Consider the following 23,842-nt stretch of genomic DNA (forward strand, 5'->3'; position numbering starts at 1 on the left):
TGAATGTTTAATGTTAAACTTTAAAATACACATTAAACCGTTTAAAAATGCAATGTTCAAAATTTAAAACACTTATTACAAAGGGTCCCTTCGGTTATGCATACATGCTTCAATCATAGTATATACATATAAAAAACTAACTTTAACAAATATAAGAATAGAAGCTCACTCCAGTGGTGACGGTAATATGATTGAACAGAAATATCCAGACACCTTTTGAATAATTGCAGAGGTAGCATTATGAGGGTTACTTTTAAAACAATCTCTACATATCACAGTACGATATTTGGTAAATATTGAGAGTGTGTTTGTGTGCCAGTGGCCATACTCAATGGTTCAAATCTCAAACGTCATTCACCCATCACTCCTCCGGGGTTGTTAAAATGCATGCCGCCTTGTGCTATACAAAGACAAGGCTACAGACCCAGGGAACAGCAAAGGTGAGCATGGAAACACTGTGTATTTCAATTACATTTAGTCAGATATTGATTATTGATTTTAACGGAGAGAAACTAGGTTATTTACGTTTAAGGTTGAGGAAAGTCAATTTGAAGTTCATAATATAATACTTTAAAAACTGTTATTTCACCTCAGCATTTACATCAAAACAAGTTTATCTGGATTGGATAAACACAGACAACATTTTAGTTAAGCAATGAGTAAAAAAGATCACTTTGACATCTGCACGATATTTTTGCTGATATGACATGCTATATATTTCCCTATGCACATGCACCCAATGCGGCAGGGTGTGTCTGAAGCTCGTAACCAATCTGCGACTAAAACAATTTCTGCTGCTGAGTCGACGGGTTAGAGAGATGAACCTGTTTATGAAACAACAACCTTGAGGAAGACGAATTATTAGTTTGTTGTATAATATAGCGCAGAATTCGGAGCATTGCACCGCCACTACTGAGTTCCTGGGCTCAAACCCAGGCAGTGGCCTGTGCTCCAACTGGGTTCTCAAGCTACGGGAGTTAATGGTTTCCGCTCACTAATCACTGCACAAAACAAAAACCCTTTGCATAAAAATGTGGTTCTGTGGTGGCTAAATTCCAATATCGCTTTGACTGCCATGTCACCAACATTACTGTCATATGCAGCAGAGCGCGTGTCAACGAGTTCCCTTTGCTGTGTGGACCACAGGCCACTTGCTCTGTGAGATCCACTTCTGTGGAGGCTTAAGTCCCCATGACAACACTGCAGGAATAAAACTGGGCGAAAATGGCAACGTTATATATATATATTTTATAAAACACAGACACACAGACATACCGGTGAAGTGGTACGTTAGTCTGAGTAGTGCATCGTTCAGGATACCGGCATGAATTTAAAACTACGCCGACAAGGACGTCAGACAGCGAGTGATCACCCCTTGGCAACGGGGGCAGCAGAACGTAATCAGCCAACAGTTGTGATCGCAACTGCTCATTCATCTGCAAACCTGTGAACACAAACAATAATAACAGACATACCTTTAAACAAATTGTACATCCTGTGCACCTAAAAATAAGCAAAGGGAGAAGATGTCAGTGAGTGAATGTGTTAATAATAAACAAATTAACACGTGTGGCTAAATTGGGACCACTTTATTCAGGGAACATATTACACGATGTCCAAGTCAATAAAACATGTTTGATTAATTGGCTTAAATATAAAATAAATGGCCGAAATATACAACATTATAAGCCTTCCTAGTATAGGCCCAGGTTTAAAACATTCTTCACCCCAGTTAATCTCTGATGTTTGAAAAGTATTAATATCAAAATTAAATCAGGTAGCTGCCTCGTAATCCACAAAAGATGCTCAAACAGAACGTTTCAACCTCCGATTCCAACCCCGGTCACCGGTGTCATAGTCCAGCATGCTAACCACTGTACCACTGCTCCCCCTTGCAAATGGGTAAAAGCGCAATCCTGCAATAGCTCGCTCACACCACTGCTGTCAGAAGGGCCTCCGCTAAAGGGTGCTCTGGAGGCTGTTTGGTCTACTCGTCCACGCTGTTCAGACGTGTTTGGAAGAGGTAAGAGTGCCCACGCCTGTACCCCCCCGCACACGACTTACCGATCAACTAACTGTGTGCCGATGGGTGGATAGAGGCGGCGGTGCGTTTTATGAAACTTGCGCAAATATTGTAACTGCCGCGCCAGGAGATGGAATCGAACCGGCACCCTCTGGGGAGTGCGGTGTGCCAACCATCACACACTAGGGCAGCTCGCCGCTTTAAAGGGATACGGAGGGGTGACGTTTGAACGTGGGTCACGGCATCTCTCTGGCGCTCCTTGCACAGCGGTACGGGTTGTGCTAACGTGATCTGCAGAACACCGCGTTTCATAAAGAAGAGACACAATTAGCACCACCATGTGTGCTGGAACAAAAAAAATATATTTTACTCCTCAGTATCTCGTGTGTTATCATTGCAAAGTACGTAACTTTGTGTTTCAGTCCTTTATTTGCTACCGCTGGGTAGATTTTCTCGGACCGACGATTCGTCACTAAGAAGATAATATTTCCGAGGCCGTACAAATGATTTGTACAATTTCTTGTTTTTCACTTGATCGCTGCCATTTTGTTTCACGACAAAAATCAATCACCCAACTTTGTGCGTTGTTTGTGACTCCAGGCCGACACGACACGATGAGTTCCCTTACCCCTTCCGACAACATTACACATCGCCGGGGCAACTCTCACCCACGCTGCCATCAAATCTTCCCTGGCCTCTTGTAGCAAGCGATCGGTTTTGTCACCGCACGCGGTTATAAATAAAGACGTAGGTTTATTCATTATTGTTTTTAAAACACTTGCAGCTTTGAGTGTGGGAAGAAGTCCATGCCAATCCACCACTGCATGAAGGCCACCCTTCACCACGTCAATCGTGGAGATTTGTTTGACCATACTTCACCACGCTGGTCAGCGCGTCAGCGAGGGGGTAAGCATACGAGCGGTTCGGACGTCGCTCGCCGCCGATGTTGGCCATGGCGGGGAATCAAACTCACGTCGCCGGGCTCACCACGGTACAGCGCCCTCGCCACAGTACAGAGCGCTCACCAGGGTACAGCGCGCTCACCAGGGTACAGCGCGCTCACCAGGGTACAGCGCGCTCGCCACTGCAGCACTGCGCCCCAGATTTCAGGTAGTGAATCACAACACGTGGCCTAGCTGGAGTTGCACAGAAGGGTAATACGGCCTAGTATCTAGTCTTCGGCCCACGATCACCAGCGATGATCTCTGATCCCCAGCGGCACGCACGACACGTACGATGGGACTTCCGCTAGCGTGCGACGCATTACTCACCTGCCACGGTCACGTCGCCTTGCTGCTGCTGAGGACCGAGAATGGAGCCAGCAGCTCCTGGTTCAGCCACTCCGCTTGCCGGCGTAGCTCGCGCACGGACAAGACGCCTGGACCACGTGCGGCGCTGTCCCAGGGCAGCTCGCGGTCCTCCGGCTCCGCGGGGAGAAGCGTGGGGCACGGCCCGGTCTCCTCGAGGGCCTCCCCGGCGCGGGCCAGCAGCAGCAGGTCGAGACGCAGGATGTGGAGCGCCGTGTAGGGCCGGTTCTGTTGCACCGCGGCGAACACCTCGGCCGGGCCACCGCCTACGACAGGGGGCGGCAATCAAAGTAACAAGAAGAGCCAATTTATCCAAATTCGGTTAAAAATAAAACCCTCCATATTACAAGAGCCGCAATGCATGTGAATATGAGACGGTCCTTCATAAATAACGTCAAGAAGCAGTCCTTAAAGAGCCGCAAGTTGCTGACCACTCGCTTAGAATAACAAAGGTAAAGGCTGCCCGTGTAGCCTTAACAGACTTTCGGGACGAGTGCTGTTAGCGAACACCGATGAAGGCAGGCAGGGGACACGAGGAGATGGGTGGCTGCCTTTTGTTTACACGCCGTACCAGGTACTCGGTTTAAAGGCTGAATCAAACTAGGGGAGGCCTAGGACCGGTTCAAATGTTGACCACTGCTATGTTGGGTTCATAGCGCAGTGCACTAACCACAATAATAAGCACAGCGTACCCCTACACTGCAAATATTCTTTCTCTCAAAGCTATACACACTTATTTTAACAAGCACATTCATTCATTCTAATTATATTGACCCATGTATGTAATAGAACATTTGTCTCAAGACTTGTTTTAGGATGTTCTTGCCATGTGTGGCCATTTCCTTTCATGAATATTGTTGTTCAATGTGGCAGGCAATTTTCTCTAATCTTAATTATGGTGATTATTTTGAAATGTGTGTATTAAAATGTGCGTACTATGTACATTTAAACTAACATAATGGGGTGGGGGGGGGGGGGGAAATATGACCATTTAACACTGGACATGACATTGCATTAGTCACCCCTGTAAGTGCCCGACCACCAAGGGAAGCTGAGCGGTTGCGGCGAGAGACGCGGCCACAACATCGCACACCGTCCACCGCTGTGCGAGATTTGAAGGCAATTAAAAATTTGGGAACCCAAATCTACACACACACACTGGTCTACTCTTGCAACGCAGAAGTGCGAAGGGGAGATGGCTTTGGCAAGGTGTGGTGGTGGTGGTGGTGGTGTCAACAGCTGTGGCCATGATGACGTCTTGCTCTTGCAGGTTACTCAATCTAGATTGAAAACTCGTTTCTTTAGAACTTGTTGTTGTTGTTGTTGTGTTTAGTTTGTTGTTCTTCCCCGCACCTCCAATTAGCGCCGTTGGCTACGTACGGTGTGAAAGAAATTCAACATACATACATAAAATGAGGTCTTTTATGTGCAGATGGCTCACTTTGGTAATCACACAAAATGAATTAGGTGGCTGAAGACAGTATCATCCCCTGACTAGCAAGCTGACTTGGCGACCAAGTGTTAGCCTCTACTCCTGCTGACTTATCAACGAGGGAAGATGTGGAACATTGACAAAGGTCGCTTCATACGTGAGGCCATGATGGCACGAAGCAATTCAATGTGCTGATACCATCTCTATTCTCTGTTGGCTCTCATGAGCCGCTGAGGGGTCAGACATTTATAACAAACTGGGAGAGAGTTATTGGCAAGAGTAAGGAAATGTCCTACTCATGAATAATATGGCCAGCGATCACATTCGTCATTGGTTTAATGTAATGTAATAAGTTCACAGTGTTGTTTACTTGTGAAAAGGTCCACTTAACTGTAAAGAATCTGCACTCGTAAAATGTGTGTTCTGGCCGATGGGCCGATGGCATACATCACGATCACATGTCATATTAGCGCGGAATGACCGAGAGGCAGGCTCTTGCCAAAAAATTCAATAATGGAACCATGATGCTGAAGGGGTGTTTGTCTGCGCAGCTCGGAAAGTCGACGGTTTAACGTTTCAGTCCAGGGTATGCTTGCCTGTCACACGTGACGGGTCTTCCTTGGGCGTCCACATTCCCGAACGCGAGCAAAATTACTCGAGAGATAATTCTTCGGATCATCTGAAGCGTATTGCGTCTTCCCAAGCCAGGCCCACTGTTCACAATGACGCTGAATAAAAGAAAAACTTTCACCGCGAGAGAAATGCTCTCCTGCTAATTAACATGTTGGTTATACTGTTCAAGATGTCAAGCAAAGTCATTGGGCTTACAAAGCTCGCTAGAAGGGACGATGGGAGATGATCAAGAGTAACGACGGAGCGACAGCCAAAGGATGGAACGTGTTCGGGATAACGTTCACTCAGGAGATGGAGCTTTGAAATCCGCTCGTGTGCCGGCGCTAGTTGGATTATTATGCCGCAGGATCGCGAAGGATGGTGACGGCTTGAGGGGGGCCTTCATCCAGGAGTGGATTGATCATGGCCGGTGATGATCAGTGGCAAAAAAAAAAAACCCCATGAAACTAAAAAGGCGCCGTTCGACTCCCCTCACAAAGGAGGGAGGGGGGGGTTACAAAATCTCCTGGAGACACTCACACTGGCTGTGGAACTGGCGGCAGTGCTGCAGAAGACTCCCGGTGGAGGCGATTCCACTGAGCAGCCAGGCGCCGAGCAGGCTGCGGCCCTCGGGGTGGGCGGCCCAGGAGACCACGGCCTGCTCCAGCAAGGGGGCGGCCAGGCGAGCGAGCGCCAGCGGCTCTCCGTAAGCGCTCCCCTCCTCCTGCTCAAACAGGTTCAGGGGCCTGCACGCCGCGTGGGAGGAGAGAAGCATTACAAGTCTAAACTACAAACTATTTAAACTAAACTATTTTTTTTATTTACCGGGTAAGGCCCACTGAGCTATACCGCTGTTTTTCAGAAGCCACCTGGCCACAAATGATAGGTCAACGAAGTGGCTTATCATGTGGAAATGTATGGTAACCAAATAGTCTAAACGAGTGTGTCTAAATGTGGAGGTAAAAACCGGAGTAACCGCAGAAAAATCCATGCAGCTATGGGAAGAACATACAAACTCGAATTACACAGGTGTCGGGATCTAACCCACGACCTCCTGTATACCAGGCGAGGTATTTAATACCTTGCCACTGTGGTTCATGGTTTCTCACATGCGCACACTTATAGATCCGTAACATTTAACCCAAAGTAAAAAAAGGAAAGGTAAAGGTACAGCCCCCGCAACAGCTCGCGTCACGCGAGTAGTTACAACCAGCGTCGTCGGGCAAGCCACAGAAATGTAAACGTGAACATCCGGGCTTGGGCGTTAAGCATGTTTTCCCGCTCAGTGTTCAGTGTTGTATTCCTTCACCGGATGATATCCTGTAAGCACGTGCCATTCTTCCATTTTAGTCACATTTTTTATTCTGTCAACTTTCTGTTTTCATAACTGTTATCATAATCAAAAGCACCTTACAAAGCACCTGTGTCCAGAGAACGTAAATATGCATTCCAATTGTAAAACTTAGGTGAAGCATTGGTACTGTGAACGTGACTTTAATTCATCGTTGACTGTCATTGATTCTCTGGGCAGCTCAAGGGTGCACACTTTGATCCATAAAGGGAGCCGCACGTAGTCCGCATGCTGGCGCTTTGATGTCGGAAACCTCAAACAGCGTCCCAGCTGCTGACCTTCGGGTACAAGCAGACCGAGATCCGGGACATTATTCATAAGATATCTACAGGGGTAACTACATTATAAAGTCCAATGCAATATTCCATTAATTACTTTAACATTAAATCTTGATTGCGTGGGGCAACGCTTCATTGACGAGCAAACTGCGCCATGAACCCAGCAACGAAGGTTAAATGTCAGATCAGAGTTCACATCAGTGGGGAGCGATATCTAAACCCGTCCTGGGCCTACCCCACTTCACCGTCCTTTGCAACTCCACCTTCGCCATGTCCTGTGATTGACTACCTGCAACCTGGGGAGCAGTGCTGCGGTGGTTAGCGCGCTGTACCCCGAACTCGGCGACGCGAGTTTGATTCCCAGCCGTGACTAAGGTCGGCGGCGAGTGACGTCTGAACCGGACCGAGGCCGCCCCCTTGCCAACGCGCACTGACCAGCGTGGTGAAGAACGGTCAAACAATCCCCAAGATCCACTCTGTGGATTGACAAAGGGCTGCACACATACACAGAAACTAATTCAACTTGTGCACAGCTCACGCCGCCAATTTAACCGCACAGCGCGGCGGAAACGAGAACGCACCCACTCCGGCGGCGCGGCGCTAAGCGTTCGCGCGACTCACTTCGCCGAAACCGCCGCGTGGACGTGCAAGGCGGCGCCAACGTCGGGCAGCGCCAGGAAGCCGTGGAGGGCGACCAGCGCCTCCCAGCACCGGCGGCGGGCCAGACGGCCGAGGAAAGCCGCGGCGAGGCGCGTCGCCACGCCGCCGTGCACCGGCTCGGAGGGCGGCGCGCCCAGGGGCCCCGTCGCGGCGGCGGCGGCGCCGTCCTCCCGCTCCTCCTGCTCCCCCTCCCGCCGCTCCTGCTGCGGCAGCGGCGACGGCGTCGCCTCCTCCTCCCCCTCCAGCTCGAGCTCCGAGAAGCAGGAGGCAAAGCAGGCCGCGTCCAGCCGAGCGGCCTCCTCCTCGTCGCACAGCAGAAGGACGGCGGCCCGCGCAAGCCTGGCACGCACGAGAGCACGCGATCGTTCCGTACACGGCTAGTGACTGGAAGATTGTTGTTATTTGAATTCATGTATTAAAAAAGCTACTGCTACTTTTAATGTTAATTATGCCAAGGAACAGAACTGGCAAGTCCCTGGTGTCAACAGTAGAGGGCAGTGCAGCAGCGCATCATGAACTCAAATCAGCAAGTGATGGATAAGATTTACAGCAAAATTCAACCACAGGGATTGTCCATCAATCTTGTAGATGAAGCCCAAAGCACGGACAGCCATCCAAACACTCATGCAACGAGAACGCACAGGGAACTGTATGATCAGAACGTATAATTGGGTGTCCTTCATAAATATGGATGCGTGCGCGTTACGAGTCTCGAGATGTACCGACTGAGTCAGCCCGGCGGCGGGGGAGGGAACGCGCCGCAGCAGAGGGAACGGACTGCTGCAGAGATGGAGCCATGAAATCGGCTCCTGCGCAGGTGCTGGGGGCATTGTTACATTGCAGGACGGTGAGAGGTGGTGACGACCCGGAAAGGCCTTCATCCAGCAGTTCAGGGATCACGGCCGATGATATGCGTTGACTTTGTGACAATGAGGAGCGTGAAGAATTGTGTACATCTCACGGCATATTCATGGAGGGGTTTGGTTCGTCGCACCTGAATTGTCAGAATCATAATCTTTATTGAGACTCGTGGAGGGGGAATCCGATAGGCTATGAATCTGTTTCGCTGATGTCCAGCAGGGGCGGCGAATTGTAATGATCGCAAGCAGCCCATGGGTTCACACGTTAGAAGCTGAATGTCTTTTGCCATTTAAAACATTAAAACATTCTACTATGCTAAGCTCCCACTGTCAGATTGCCGAATGGCATAAACTTAAGCAAATTTACGATCCAAGAGTGCTGATTTTGCCTTGCGCCACTTAGAGACAGCTGCCACTGGAGGCTCCCCTTGGTCAAACCGCAGCAGGGCATGGAATGGTTAAGGTGAAACGTGATGCAAGGCACTTTCAGTTGTTAAGCAGGCACCATTATACATGTACATGTAGAACACCTCTTCAGTCCTCCGAGCAAAGGAGGAAGTGGGTCTCCTGATGTTTAGCTATGAGAGTGAGTCGACAGATCTCATGAACCAGATGGAAGACCAACACCCTGGGCTAGGGATTCTTGGTGGCGGGGACTGGGTCATCAGCGTCACTGAAGCTTCCGCGGGAGTCGTAGTTCAGCCGGCACACATTTCTCCAATGAATCGAATAGAGGGTGGCGAGGGCAGAAGCCCCTGCCGCTTCAGACAAGCGTTCGCATTCTGCACTGTAGGGCATCATCAGTTAGCCGAGATCAATCGTGGGATCCGAACGGCTGCCAAGTCCCACTGCGGAAACGTGGTGGGCGCAAAATATTTGACAAGTGCTTGTGCACACGTGCACGCACGCACGCAGAGTCTGAAGTACATTGATAAACATGTGGAATTTCTCCATGATGGGGTAATGCTCTCTGACAAGTCCTTCCCCACAACACGTCGCTGGCTTCTTAAGAGTCGGGCTCTGCAGGTGGGGCGATTCACAGGGGACGCGGAGTGCGGGACACACGTGAAACAATGCAGAACACCTCCACGTGACAGCTCGAGTACAAGCCTCCCAGCTGGATTGTGAGTGAGCACGAACGAGCAGCGTGCCTGCTCACGACTAAAACAGCCTCCTCGGCGTATGTCCGGTGGTTGTGGTAGTCGAGTTTTGAGAAGGGGGGGACAGGGGAAGGAATCTACATCGCTACGTTATGCAAGCCAAAGAGGAACGGGTGTCTCGTAAATTTGGCGGCGAGGGCATGAAAAATCAACTATGGAGGTAAATATGTTCACAAAATAAGTCTGAAAATACAACTCGCGATAGATTTTTTTTTCTGTCTTTCACGTGTGCGGAAAGTGCTGCGATGTTTGAGTTGAAATGAAGTGGAACGATTTTTTTAAGCTCACTCAATTTCACAGCCCTATTTAATTTGGTGCGTTTCAAGCGTTGTTATTTGAGTCAAGTTTAAGGTAAGGATTAATTACTCAACGATGATAGTGATACAGCACTCGGTCAATCCACTGCTGGTACAAGGCCTCATGGGGGTTATTTAAGCATACTTCACCGTGCCGGTTAGTGCAGCCTGGTGAAGTTTGGCAGAGCCAGGAATGGCTCAGATATCGCTCGCCACTCAGGTCGCCAGGTTCATCGCTACGACAACAAATTCCCTTTCGAACGTATTGATAAAAACTCGAGTATATTTGTACAGAACTCAACTTCTTCCGTATGAATTGCATCATCGCCGACGCAAACAAAACAGATGCATTACCTCCAATTAGCACGGTTGGCTACGTACGGTGCAAAAGAAGTTGAACGCACATACATACATGTAACCTACGACTGCCGGTTTAATATTAGGCTCAGTAGTCGACGTTAAAACGAGTCGGAGACATGCAAACGTATGGAGAAGAATTTCCACGTAACTTGCTAACTAACATTGCATGGCTGCCAGCATTCGTCAGTCACAGCCACCACTCTTGATTTCGCCCTCTGCACACCGGTCCCAATCGTCGAGTCCACGAGAACGAACGGAACGGATGGGGATTGTTGGAGGATTATTCACGGTGGAAGGGGGGGGGGCGAATTGGAAATAGAATCCATTTTGAAAATGGTGGCGGCGCGGCCGCCCTGGTTGACGCCGCAGTGGCCGGTGTCCACCTCCAGGGTTTTCGCTCCGAATTTAGAAACGTGCGTTTAGATCATTTGGATTATTTGGCTGCTATACATTTCCACATGATAAGCCACTTCTCATTGAGCTGTCATTTGTGGCTAGGTAGCTTCTGAAAAATACGCTAATAGCTCAGTGGGCTTTACCTGGTAACATAGAAAAATAGTTTAGTTTAACTTTTTGTGTGGTTTGCTCACCCTTCATATACTTTGCATTCCTCTGTCGTGTTTTTGTTTGTTGTAACTTTCTGACCCATCTTTACTAGACATGTGTGAAGAAGAGCTTAGTAGCTCATCGGATTCCTCCTACAATATAAATAAAGATTCTGATTCTTACTGCGCTCCGTCTGCTCTGCCGTGGACGGTGAAGACCTCGTGATGTCATTCTAAAAAAGAGTTTGCCACGACGCTGCCATTTCAGTGCCGGTGTCATGGTCACATTTGAAATTTGACTTTTAAATGACTGAATTTGGAAGACGAAAAAAAAAACCACAGCAACACCCCAGGGCTCTCCTGAGAAAGTTCCCCGATAAACAAACGTTCCATAACGCATACTTTGGAAGTACAGCTCTACCCCGAGCATGTCACCTGATAAGCTCTAGCTTGTAAGATTTGGTATGTACATTTTTGTAAAAGAGCAATTAAACTAATTAAAACTGCACATGTGAAAGAGAAGTTAAAATGCACGCACATCTTAGCTCACGCCCAAAGCGACACGGGACACGAAGTGTCGCAGTCCTCAAAGCAACATGGAGACGTACAGAGGAGTGCAGATTGAATTAACAACTTCACAGCAATTCCCACGACGAAGAGCAGGCGCATCGTGCAGGTAAAGGTGAACAGGAGATTCGAGTGAAGGTTGCTCCCAGAGTAAACACTGCAATTACACGTGTCAAGCGGCATTCACACACACACACACGCACGCACGCGCACTCTCATCACGCGTGTCCCTCCAAGCGCACCGCCACCCTCAGTCTAATTCTAGCTCCCAATGGAACAAATGAAAAGGTAAAGTTGCAAGCCGTGCACATTTCCTGCTCATGCCACTGCTGGCTGAAGGCTTTCCGCGAGAGGGAACCCCTCTAAATGGTGTTTGGTCTACTCTTCCACACTGGCTCGACATCTTGGCAGTGCCCACACTCGACTCCACCACACGTGAACATCAGCGACCTCTGGACTGTGAAGTCCAGGCTGTTGATCATTTCCACCACAGAAATTTAACAAAACAATCAAAATAATCACCTTTGTCATAAACACTGCATCATTATGTAAAATGACAGTGATTCACATATCTTATCTTACAAATAGATTGAGTCCCAAATAAGCTTTTTTTTATGTATAACATAAACAAATAGAACCAATTATCCGGTGAGCCTCAAGGGATGAAACACGAAATGCAAATTGAACAACAATACAGGTGATCTCCATTTTACGACAATCCACGTTTACGATGTTAATATAAGGCCACCGCGGATCGATTTAAGATGCATTTCTTCCGACACGACTCCGAACACATTTGAACAGAGTCGGTCTGGTTTCCGATGTGACTTGGTGTGGAGCTTTTGTTTAATGGTACCGCGGTGGCGAGATGTTAACTCCCTCGCCTGGTATGCAGGAGGTCATAGGTTCGATCCCAACCCTCACGTCTGTATATTTGGAGTCCTCAATGTGTTTCGACTATTTGGCTGCTATCAATTTCCACATTATTATAAGCTACTACTTTGAGCTACCATTTGTGACCAGGTCGCTTCTGAAAAAGAGCCATATAGCTCAGTGGGCCTTACCTGGTAAAATAAAAATAGTTTAGTTTATAAATAGTTTTTAGTTTGGGTTTTGTGCAGTGGGTTACCTGACTGCTATGGGGAGTGCCCTCCCCCGCACGCGCAGGCCGAACGTGACGGCCACCCGCCCCGCCAGACGCAAGCTGCTCGCCGCTGCCAAGCGCAGAACGTCCGGAGAAGAGTCGGAGGCGTTGTTCTCCAGCGTCAGACTCCAGCGCTCGATCAGCGGGAGGGTACGCTCGTCCGCAGCCCTGTTCACGGCGCGATGTGCAAACCACCCAAAGAAAAAAACACACAAACCACTGATACAGCTATCATGCTGTGATGGTTCCACCTGAAGACGGAGGCTTGTGTTGTCTCCGAAACGTCGTGATTTTTATTTTAATTTTATTTTTATTTTACTTTTATTAATTTTAATATTTACCTACGTGACTTTACCGAAAAAACCTAAGAATATGAATCCTTGCAGTCACGAAAGCTTCAAATCTAGAAACACAAACCAATATTGGAATAGAAAAATATTGCCGGGTTCTCCATATTATCAGCTGCTCTGGATTGGCAGATGCACCCCAAAACTCTTGCCCAGTGTCGATGAAGTTCTACAAATCTGGTCGCACCAATATCAATACGCGCCATTCGCCACTAAGTGACGGTGACGTCACCACGGCGCCTGTGCCAGGCGAGGTGCACTTTGAGGCCACGTGAAGTGTCGAAGGCTCGCTGACGGGAGGTCACGGGACAGACCCAGGTGCCATGGGTTGGCTGACCGGTAGATGCACCAGCTACACACACAAACACACACATTCCTGTACTCCCAACTTTTGCTTCAAGATCGAGAGAGAAAAGGTTGCGTATTATAATCTGAGAATGCTCGCTATCTCCGAGTGGTTGCGCCACACGGCTCTCCGCTGTCTCTCAGGTCGTGCCGCGCGAGCCTTGGCGCGATGTCCGACGTTTGACATGGAGGGAAACGTCGGACGTCAACGTCCAACAACCCCAAGAACACTTCGGAGAGGAAAAATATCCTCGATGCTCATTTATCAGGTTTTACTCTGTAAGCCACAAGTTGCTGAAAAGAAATGAGTTCGCGCAAGGTTTTCTTGCGCGATCAAAATTAGGTTTTGGGTCGGAAGAATTCGACCCACAGAGCGATCAAAACTGGAGCTTTTTCATTCGTTAAACACCGCAAAGGGGTCTGTAAGAGCGAGACATTGTTGGCAACTGTTGAGAATTATTGAATGATAGCTCCATGCAATACCTCCAAATGTAAACTGTTATTCAACCAAAAGTATTGGTCCAGTCTTATTAGTATATCCATCAATTTCGCATCGCAAAAAAACATAGCATTAAAGATTTTTAAGGCAGCTAATGGCGCTATTAAGTCCGCCGCAGAAACCTCACACTCGGGCGTTGTTTGCTTTGTTTCAGGTGGCGCTGGCGGCGCGAGCGTCGCGCAAGCGGCAGCTGGGCCCCCGCAGTAGCGCACATGTGGCGAGCGCGGAGCCCGGCGTGCAGAGATGAGCTCACGTTACTCCTTGTGAAAACGGCTGCCAGGTGAAATTAATCCAACGGAAACGCGTGCAACACGGCATTTTGTAGTGAGGTGGGGGGGGGGGGGGCCCGGGGAGGGAAATAAATTAATATATAAACCGAATTAATGCAGCCACATCAATGTACAATGTAAGAAAATAAATAAGTGAATAATTTTAGCGGAGCCCAGCAGAACGGCCACAACGCCATTCTGAGCACGCGCGTTCATTAATGAGTTAATTAGCCAGCCTGTTCCTGCACTGCTTCAAATTTCACTCTGTGGACACTCTGGAAAAATCAGTCTTCTTGTGCTCTCCTTGTGAGCCCCACATCCAAAGAATGCTCTCTGGGAAACACAGTGCCCTCACTGTGTGTGGCAATATCTGCTGGATTTCAGGCATCAGGAGAACATGCATTTATACGTACCTCTCGATGCATAGTGTGGTCTATATAAAGCCACAAGCAATGTGATGTTAATTTCTACACATGTACGAACACGTGGAACAGGTGAAACCCAAAAAGAGGGAGCGGGGCTGGATACTTTCAACCGTCACCGCACTTTGGCTGCCGCGTGCTTGCTCCCAATTTGAAGATTTTCAGACGCTCCCGTTGTGTGACGGCGATTCGGGAAGGAGAAAGCAAACATGCAACCGGAGAGAAAAGACCAACGCCGAGGGTCGAGAAAAGTTGTCGTGAAGCGGAGAAGAAGTGAGAGGTCACAGCTCGGGCTTCAACAAAGCGAAGGCAACAGACAGTTGGACAGGCAACAGACAATTGGACAGGCAACAGACAATTGGACAGGCAACAGACAATTGGACGGGCAACAGACAATTGGACAGGCAACAGATAACACGATGTAATTGCTAATGCCTAAAAAGTAGAAAAAATGTCTATTATTCCCCACAAACTTTGCTTTTGTGACCAGGACAGTGATATTTTGAAATTTTAATTTGATTCGTATGTTGTTTTTCTCTGACTTTATGTGAACGAAAAGACACAAATTCGTCCGTTTTCTCATTGAAAATAGGTAAATTAAAAAAATATCACTGTCCTGGTCACAAAAGCAACGTGTGTGAGGAATAATATCCATTTTCTGTATTTTTGAGACATACGCAATTAGGAAATAACACTTACTACCCAGGAACAGAAAAAAATGTTGCAGTTTATAATTGGACGGGCAAAAATTGGTAATGAGGGTTTCCTCTTCGATGGTGGTTGTTGTAGGTACAGTGAACCCTTGGTTCCGACGTTCTTCAAGGGACTGACCAAACTGAAGGTTCGATGCAAAAACATTTTTGACGAGAGACCAACTTGCATGTGCTTCTTTATTTGAGACAGCACATTCTGAATCGCCGGACGCTTGGAAGCGAGAGGTTTTGGCGAAGCCGAAGCTGTCGGGGGGGGGGGGGGGTGGAAGGAGACGAATATCGTCGACGCTTGCGACCCGCGCGCGCCGTAACCTGTTGGAGACGAGGCGAGGCAGCAGGCAGGCGGCCATGCGGAGGGCGCGGGCGGCCAGCACCGGGTCGAAGGTCGCCGCACGATCCTCCCCGCGCGCGGCGAGGGCCAGGAGCGAGCGCACGCTCTCCTCGCAGCCCTCCCGCTCGCAATCCGCCACGCCGAGCCCTCCGCGGGAGTCGAGCAGCGCCACGCAGGCCTCCAGGTGCAGGCCCAGGCACCGGCGGTCGCTCTCCTCGTACAGGACCCTGTGCAGGTCCTCCTGCGACGATGCCAGCAATCGAGCGGGTGTGTCGCTTTAACCCGCAGCGTGCAACTCGCGCAAACAGAACCATTTCTAGGCACCCCACTAACTTCCAATGCCCCTCTCCCTCTGACTTATCGTCATGGGAGAGCGTGAAAGCGATCGTTCCGTAGCTCCAACAAGAAGGGTCCCACCCAGTAACCAGCGTGAGGCAGGCGATGGAGGAAAAGGAGTGTAGGGAAAACAAGAAGCTCTGTTCTAAAGTCTAGACGATGGACGGGTATTAGAAAACCTTCCTTCGCCCTGTCAGCTCGTTCACATGAATGAGCTGACATTCATGTGAATATAAATCAAAGTGTTTTTCCTTTTTCTTTTGGGAGTGGGTTTATATTGCTGTATGAGAATATAATGAATGAGCCCATTATTGTAATTAGCCTGCAGGGTATGGAATCGCATTGTGTCGGCATTAGCACTTTGCGAGCGAATGTTGGCCAGCTGCTGCAAAGATGTCGCCCTGCCCAGGCACCACGACACGCGCAATGCCATTCACAGCAGGCGCTCGCCGAACGGTGCTTTCCTCAGCAGTCTAGGTTTCAAATAATGCCTGTGTGTGTCCGTGCGTGCAGGTGTGTCCAGGTGTGTCCAGATGTGCGTTCAAGGCGACCCTCCACTTCAGGTGGCCTCGTGAGCCGATGGGGCCTCAGGTGTGGAGCGCACGCCACGCGCAGCGCAGCAGCATCCACCCTCCAGCGCCAACCCCTCCCCGGGGTCCCTCCTGGCAGACCCCCCAAGTGAGCTCCAAGATTATTGGGTGGTGAATGGTGTGGCCGTATCCCCACGGACGTTCACACGCGCACACGCAGCGCGTGAACGTTATGACTGCGCGTGGGCGCGAGCGAGACTGCGTACGTGTGCGCGTGTGGAAATGTGCTGTCAATTGCAAACCACGACGGCGTGTAACCGGTCAACTTGACCGTCAACAAACAAGCACGGGCACTGCTGGTTGGCACGGTGCACGCCTGGCAGCTGTGTGCAACATCATTACGCCACGCAAAGTCACGACGCGTGACGGCGGTCGCCAACTCGCGTGTCAACAACTACAAATAAATAAAACCACTATTGCAATTGCCGATCGTGCCAGTAGAGGTCACAATACCACTTTAAATATTAGCTTTAGAAGCTTGGTGGAATTCATCCTGCAACTAATACACCTTTTAGACATGTGGCTCTCTTTTTACTATTTGAAATGCTGACGATGGCGACTGATAGTGACGACTCTTAAGGTCTTATGCCTAAATTAACTTAAACATGAAGAGGCCAGCCACTTTGAGATTACCTCCTAGGTGCACGCTGACTCAATACAGGCAAACTCTGTGCTGGTTTCGACATAGAGTACCTCATCAGCAGTGTCAGGCTTGCTTGAATCAGTGTTGGTGAACTTCCAGATGTTATATATAGGCACGGATCCCTCTCTTTAAGATATGGGTCCTGCTGATGAGACACTATGTCGAAACTGCTTGAATTCAATCAGCCGTGCGGGAATGACGCACTCCCAGAAGGCTGTTGGAGGGAATACGTTGCGTAAAGTATACTGACGTGGAGACACGGATATATATTCTCCACAATCACGCGAATTATTGCTGTGTTCACGGTCGTGCTTGATAACCTCCCCAAAGATGGCCACACAACAAGCTGAATAATTCACTAAATTGACCGAGCCGCAACACCAAGGCACACCCACCCCAGCAGCTCTGGTGTAGCTCCCACGTAATGCATTACTGTATTATTCCCCGATAACACCTCGAGCATGAGGTAAAAACAGCTTGCGCCAAAACGAAAGTGCTGATAAACTCACCAAATAATTTCTTTCAAAAAATGCTTGGATACATCTAGGAAAAAATGGTAAAAAAAATCATAATAATAGTGGCTCATTGATAATACTGATTACTCAAAATAGTTTTGATGCTCACTTCTTTACAAAAGTGCCAAATATTATCTACAAAAATGTCATTACTTAGGACTGTACCCTAAGCAGCGTCTCTGCTCTGGCTCGGCCTCACACTCAGGGCTCGGCTCCGGCTTGGGTCGCTCCGCTTCTTCCAAAGACGCACGAGTGGATCAGCCGTGGCCTGGCTCGGCCGTGGCTCATGGGAATCCTGAACGTGGCCCGGTCTGTGCTTAGAGCCGGCTCAAGTCAAGCACGGCTCTGAGCCAGCTCCCTTGAGCCAGAGCCAATCCTGCGCGAGGCTGTGACAAACGGGCCCTAAAATAGCGAGTGGACACGAGCACGGCTTTTAACTTTCATTGGCAAAATGTTCACGGAAATAGAGTACTGCCAATTAGTTGGTGAGTAAAAAATATTTCAACAATGTTCAATGATGAGGTACAAGTGAACTTTCTCCCCAAAACCTCTCACTCCCAACTGGGGCAGCCCCATATCCAGAGGGCGTGAATCGGAGACATTTCCCCAGTTACACAAATGTGTGTACCAGTTGGGGCATTACAGAGGGGTTTCCCTCAGTCAAGGCTGTGAAGTGGTCAACAGCGTATGCTTGAGGGCCACGCGACACTTAATATTACTCCCCAGTTTTTAAACTCATGCCCAAGTTAATGTTAAATGTTCATATGCATGCACAGCCATTCTGTCACTCTACGATCAGATGAGGGTCTGCTACATGTGGGTCATAGAGGCTGTTTAACCATACATCACACCGTTCATGTGGGGAGCATAATTGGGGGCACATACTACAGTACAACAATGAGCCTATCCCAGAGTTCCCCTCTTCACTGAACCCGCACTGACAAGCGTGGTGAAGTATGGTCAGACAGCCCACGTGACCGACAAGGCCTTGATCCAGCAGTGGATTGTTTAAGGGCTGCAAAAGTGGGATGGATCAAGAGCAAGTACGAGTCTCTTTGGACACAGTCGACTCGTACGTGACAAGGCATCATCAGGTCACGAGATTGTAATTTCTCCACATAATGGTCAACGTTGGTCAATGCGCTTCCAGCAAGGTGACGCGAGCACGACGACACCATGACAGTAGAGGCCTGAGGGTACGCGTCACAGCGACCCCCGACCTCACGTCGGGCCCTGCAGCCGTCAAGCCTTCAGCAAAATCTGTTTCAATGCCGCCGTCGCCTCCGCCGCCCGTGAACTGCTTATCCCACTTCCTGCCATCGCGTTCACACGTGCAGCAGGTGTCCGTCCCTGTGCACAAGGTCCACACTCTGCTGTGAAACTCAGCAGCCTCACCTAGGCCCTCTCCGGCTGGAAATCTGATTCAGACCTCCTGCTTCCTACTACCGCAGCGTCGCTGGGCACCTAGACGGGGCGCTACGGTGAAACTGCCGCTGCTGCTGCGGCGTAGCAATTGACTGACATTGTGCTCTCCACACGTCTTTGTCAGTGCAATGGACTATGACAGACTCCTTGTGCATACCTTATAGCAAGACCTGAGGATTTGTAAATTATGCTTGTGTTGAAGGCAGAAGCCCTTTTTAAACTACAGATGAGGCCAAGTCAAAATTAATTTATATACGGCAGAATTACTACTATAATGAGCCAAGAATGTCGTCTGTTTGTGTGTAACGCGCGTGACGTCACTCCACATGCCGCACCCCCACGTCATTAATATTCATGAGCGGGTGGATTTTACACTCACGCAGAAGGTCGAGCGGAAATCATTTTTTTTAGCAAATTCGCTTTAAGTTTGACGTTTGTTAATTGAAAGTTAATCTAATAAATCATTCTACGCAGCAACAAAGTGGATTTGGTGTCTTTATTTCTTCAGCACTTGAGACAAAAGGTACGTCTAATTTATGCTTCTACATTATGGTAAAATAGACATTTCTTGGTGATTTTCCAGATATTGTATCGAATTCCAATTTATTTCAACCCCAGCGACCAAAAGCAGAAGAGAATAACGTATCAGAGAAGTGAATTTGAACAAATTGAAGGTCAGTTATATACAGAGCTACAGGGACATGAAGGGAGGTGTTTTATGACTTCGTTTTGTGCCAGATTCACTGCCATTAATACAGTGCTACAGTGAAATGCAGTGAAGTCTTTGATGACATACTTTCGTGCAAGATTCACTGCCATTAAATTTACACAAGATACAATTATACTCTGCTAAAAAAATGCGTAAATATTACAGCTTCCGTCCTAGGACGGGCAAACAAGCTAGTCTGTATATAAGCACGATGTAAAAGAACACGATTGGTAAAAGCAACAATCCTTACATGGGGGTGGGAATGCAACTTCTGTTTCAAGAAACTACTCTGGATATAAGCGCACAGGGCCTTGCTGCTCTAAAGGCGAGTGCTTCTATTTGGCTTCTGCCATATTCAGTCCATCTACCTATGTACAGTACGCGACTAGATATCCAGGATTACACACAAGTTAACAATCAGCAAAGTGCACAAAATAGCCAAGCTCGTTGGTGAACCAACCGTTGCGTTTAAGAGCGCGCGTGGCATGCTTTTTTGTTGTTGTTAAGTCGACACAGCGTAAAGATCAAGACATTTTAGCGATTTAAAAAGTTTATAAGCAATAGGAAGAGCGGGCGTTGGAGGAGTTTGGGGTGGTGGTGGTGGTGGAGCCAGCTCAGTGGAGTGGGGGCCGCCGTGGGCAGGAACTGCCTCGGCTGACCCCGAAGCCGAAGTGAGACGCCCCGCAGGCAAATTCTACCTGACATGCAAATAGGTGCAGCCATCTGGTCCCAGTTACTGACCAGTGGGGCCTGAGAAGGATTTTATACAGTGAACCCTTGACCCCGGTCATTTTAATAACTATTATAACAACCGCCAGCCTCAAATTAAATGCCACTAAGCGTATAGCAATTACTTTAATGCCGTTTGAGATTCCTCGTTTTTTCCCGAAAAAATCTTTTTTTATTATTTCTATTTTCTCTCTCTCTCTCACAAAATGGCCCGGTTAGCGTTACAATAAATCACAATGCTGGTGGCTTTGATGCGTATTGAAGTGAAACCTTATCCCCAATTTTCAGTTTAAAATCCTAGCCCGAAAACAGATTTCGTGAAGTTGTCACATCATCGCGCACGCCTTTGTACACATCCATGTCGTTTCAACACCCAGCATGTTTCCATTGTTTGCCACAATTACGCACGCTATGATTAAATAACACGAAAATACCATTTACATTACCCTCTTTATTTCATTACACAAAATGCACTGGTGATTTTATTACGTATAAATAGCGAAGCTATTCAACAACAGCAGCTTGAGTTGTTGCATATTGTGTTGTCTTGCACATTTCATCTTTTGCCAGCTCGTTATTTCATTTTCTGTTTCTCTCCCTACGTCCACAAACTCGCTTTTTCCCTGCATTCCTTGAGGCTTTTAGGCCAAGAGAGACCCGTACCTCAACGGGCTTTAACAATGTCACTAAGAACACAGCTTAACACCAACGGCTCTCATCTTGTACATTCCCATCTACGTCGCCTGTCCCAATTACAACAACAATATCTGCGGAGACATTATTATTATTTACACGATGGCATTGCATCTCAAGCAACGTTACAAAGCCACGTGAGGTATGGAGGGGGGGAGTCAGGGCGGGGGAGGTGAGCGCACAACACTGCGGCACAGCAACTGGGCCCCAGCGCCAGCTATGAGCCCCGCATACGGTTGGGCAGCAGCCTTAGAGTCATCCACGTGGGGTTGGAAAGCCTTGCAGGTGAGAACGCGTTGTCTAATGCTGTGGCCGGGAGCGCTCCAGTGATGCCACTGCTACCGAAGTATTCGAGGAAGTACGTAAACGATGGCAGCGTGGAGGTTAAAGCCGTAGCCCGCAATGCGGGAAAACATCATCCGCGCAGCTCCATCCATCCCCAAGAAAGACTGCGATTGCGGGGGAAGCGCGGGCATGTGAATACGAGCTTTTCTCAGCCCTCAACGGTGCGAATAAACCGCGCGGGTCGATGTCCGAGGATTTTTGCATTTTCGTAACATGATATCCAGGTAAGTAAAAACAACTAAAAAATATTTCAACGAAAGAAATCCCGAGAGCGCAGAGAGTTGTATTTTTTTAAAATATTGTGAGATTTTAAAAAAAAATCTTACCCCTGTGTGTCCCTGCAGCTCAGCCCACTGCTACGGGCCGCAGTGTGCGGTCCACGAACCCTTCTCACTCCGCAGCAGCGGTGTGTCCGTGGATCACCACCAATAATCCGCGAATTACAGGGATTCACAGATTACGTCACACAACGTTACCTCGCACGTAAAATGACACTGATTTATATGATTTATGAGAGGACAGTGGAGTTCGTGAATAAGTGCATTGTACCGTTATGTCATAATTCGTAGACGACTACAATACTTGAATCTGACAACATGTTTGATACTTGTCTTGTTAACGCCGACACGAGGCCTCAACGGCATGCGAAATGTTGCCGCCGTGAAGCACTTGCAACGTAGAGGACCGCAAGCGCTAAGGGGGCAATGACGTGCGCCTGAGTGAAAACCTCAAACGCGCAGCACACCACACCTGCACTCACGTACCGTGCTCTGTACACGCAAGACAAACAGGGTGTTTTGGCAGCCCAGGTGTTTAATAGTGCTTTTAAACGACCGCGGGTGTTGGAATGATCAATCAAATGACACAAATCACCACCACTAAAGGCTTTGTGCTTCGAGGTACAACCCAGCTCAGAGTGAGATTTGTACGTTTGAGAAAGAAAGAAGAAAAAAAATAAAAATAGAACGGCCGAGGGTGCGGAATGTTTGAAAGTCCTGACGCACGCGGGGCTCGGGTTTGTTCCATCACATTCATCCTGCGGCAAGTCTGTGCTAATCTCATCACATTACGTCAAAATCCACACTCCGCCCAGGGGGCTTACCGATGGTGGGGGGAGGGTGGGGGTGGGGTAGGGAAAGGGGCATCAGTTAAAATAGCTACGATGGCAAAACCATTCAAAACGCACCACAAGGAAGAGAGTCTATGCCATTGTGTGTGTGCAGGGGAACTCCTCTTAACCACGGCAATGTGGCGGCAGCGATATCGTGGATCCTGTTATACGCGGCGTTAACTCCACATGTTCGCAGGGGGGGGGAGGTGGAGGAGGGGGAAAACATCGCGGATAACCGGGTGAACTTTCCGCTTGTTTTCTGCATAAAAATGTTTGGAGAAAACGAAATGATTCCGCAAGGCAGGATTGAAAGATTGTGTCAACCAATGCCGTGGAGCAGTGTTTAACAACTACCCACACGGTCTGCCTATTTATGATTACACAGCTCTTATATGCACATGCAAATTGCATGCGTATTAAGGGTGCACTACTCAGAGGCCCCACCTACTTCTGGAGCAAACCCATGCAAGTAAGGAGGTCATATCACAGAATGGAGGTTATCTCAAGAAATGCGTTTGCTCTACCGTAATCTCCTAGATTCGCCAAAGCTAATGCCTAGAGCACCTGGCATTCCCAGGAAGTCTCCAATCCAAGTACAAACCAGACGTAACCGAAGAGATACATCCAACACTTATATGGATGATAATACTCCGGACGGCAATATGTACCATCGGTACAGCACGATACCATTAGGAGCCATCGCGTCTCACAGGCGCAGAAGTCGATTAAATCGATCGACCAAAAAGTCGGAGTTGACTTTTTGGTAATGGTCGATCACTCGGCCCCCTTCAAAGATGGCGGCCGCCCAGACATCCTATCTCCCGAAGGCAGGAAACCCCCAATGAGCCACGCCCAGCGAAGGTCGGCTGATGACGCCGACGACGTCACCAAGCCCCGCCCATAACCTCCCGTCCAGCGGCACAAGTAGAAACATTGGTGAGAATTTTTTTTATTTCCCGTAACTATTTTCGTGATATTGGATTAGTCGAGCAATGGAACCGATAACCGGTGGAGTCGTCAATTACTTAAATAATCAGAGAGGCCAGCGCTACGGGATGTTTTGTGAACGGCAGCAGACACGACTGACGAACACAGGAGCTCTATTATCACAACTTATTAGGCGAAATAGGGAAGTGAAACACCAACGTTTACCCACGTAAAAAACACACTTGTGTCGACTCAAAGCTTGTACAAATTAGGCACGGATTTTGGATAAATATTTGCA

The 23,842-nt window shown here is 48.5% G+C and overlaps 1 protein-coding gene across 1 annotated transcript in view; it reads right to left on the reverse strand.

Moving 5' to 3' along the window:
• The window catches only part of LOC144943867 (tRNA (32-2'-O)-methyltransferase regulator THADA-like), a 118,953-nt gene continuing 95,111 nt past the window's right edge, over nucleotides 1-23,842 (reverse strand). The window contains exons 29-34 of the mRNA XM_078871703.1: nucleotides 15,503-15,762; nucleotides 12,581-12,763; nucleotides 7,625-8,002; nucleotides 5,915-6,120; nucleotides 3,295-3,596; nucleotides 1-1,444 (exon numbers count right to left, since the gene is read on the reverse strand). Of these exons, the coding sequence (XP_078727829.1) occupies nucleotides 3,304-3,596; nucleotides 5,915-6,120; nucleotides 7,625-8,002; nucleotides 12,581-12,763; nucleotides 15,503-15,762 (1,320 nt within the window). The 3' untranslated portion in view covers nucleotides 1-1,444; nucleotides 3,295-3,303. The remainder of the gene's footprint in view (nucleotides 1,445-3,294; nucleotides 3,597-5,914; nucleotides 6,121-7,624; nucleotides 8,003-12,580; nucleotides 12,764-15,502; nucleotides 15,763-23,842) is intronic.

Source organism: Lampetra fluviatilis, chromosome 33, assembly GCF_964198595.1.
Source record: "Lampetra fluviatilis chromosome 33, kcLamFluv1.1, whole genome shotgun sequence".
In the NCBI taxonomy this organism is placed as follows: domain Eukaryota; kingdom Metazoa; phylum Chordata; class Hyperoartia; order Petromyzontiformes; family Petromyzontidae; genus Lampetra; species Lampetra fluviatilis.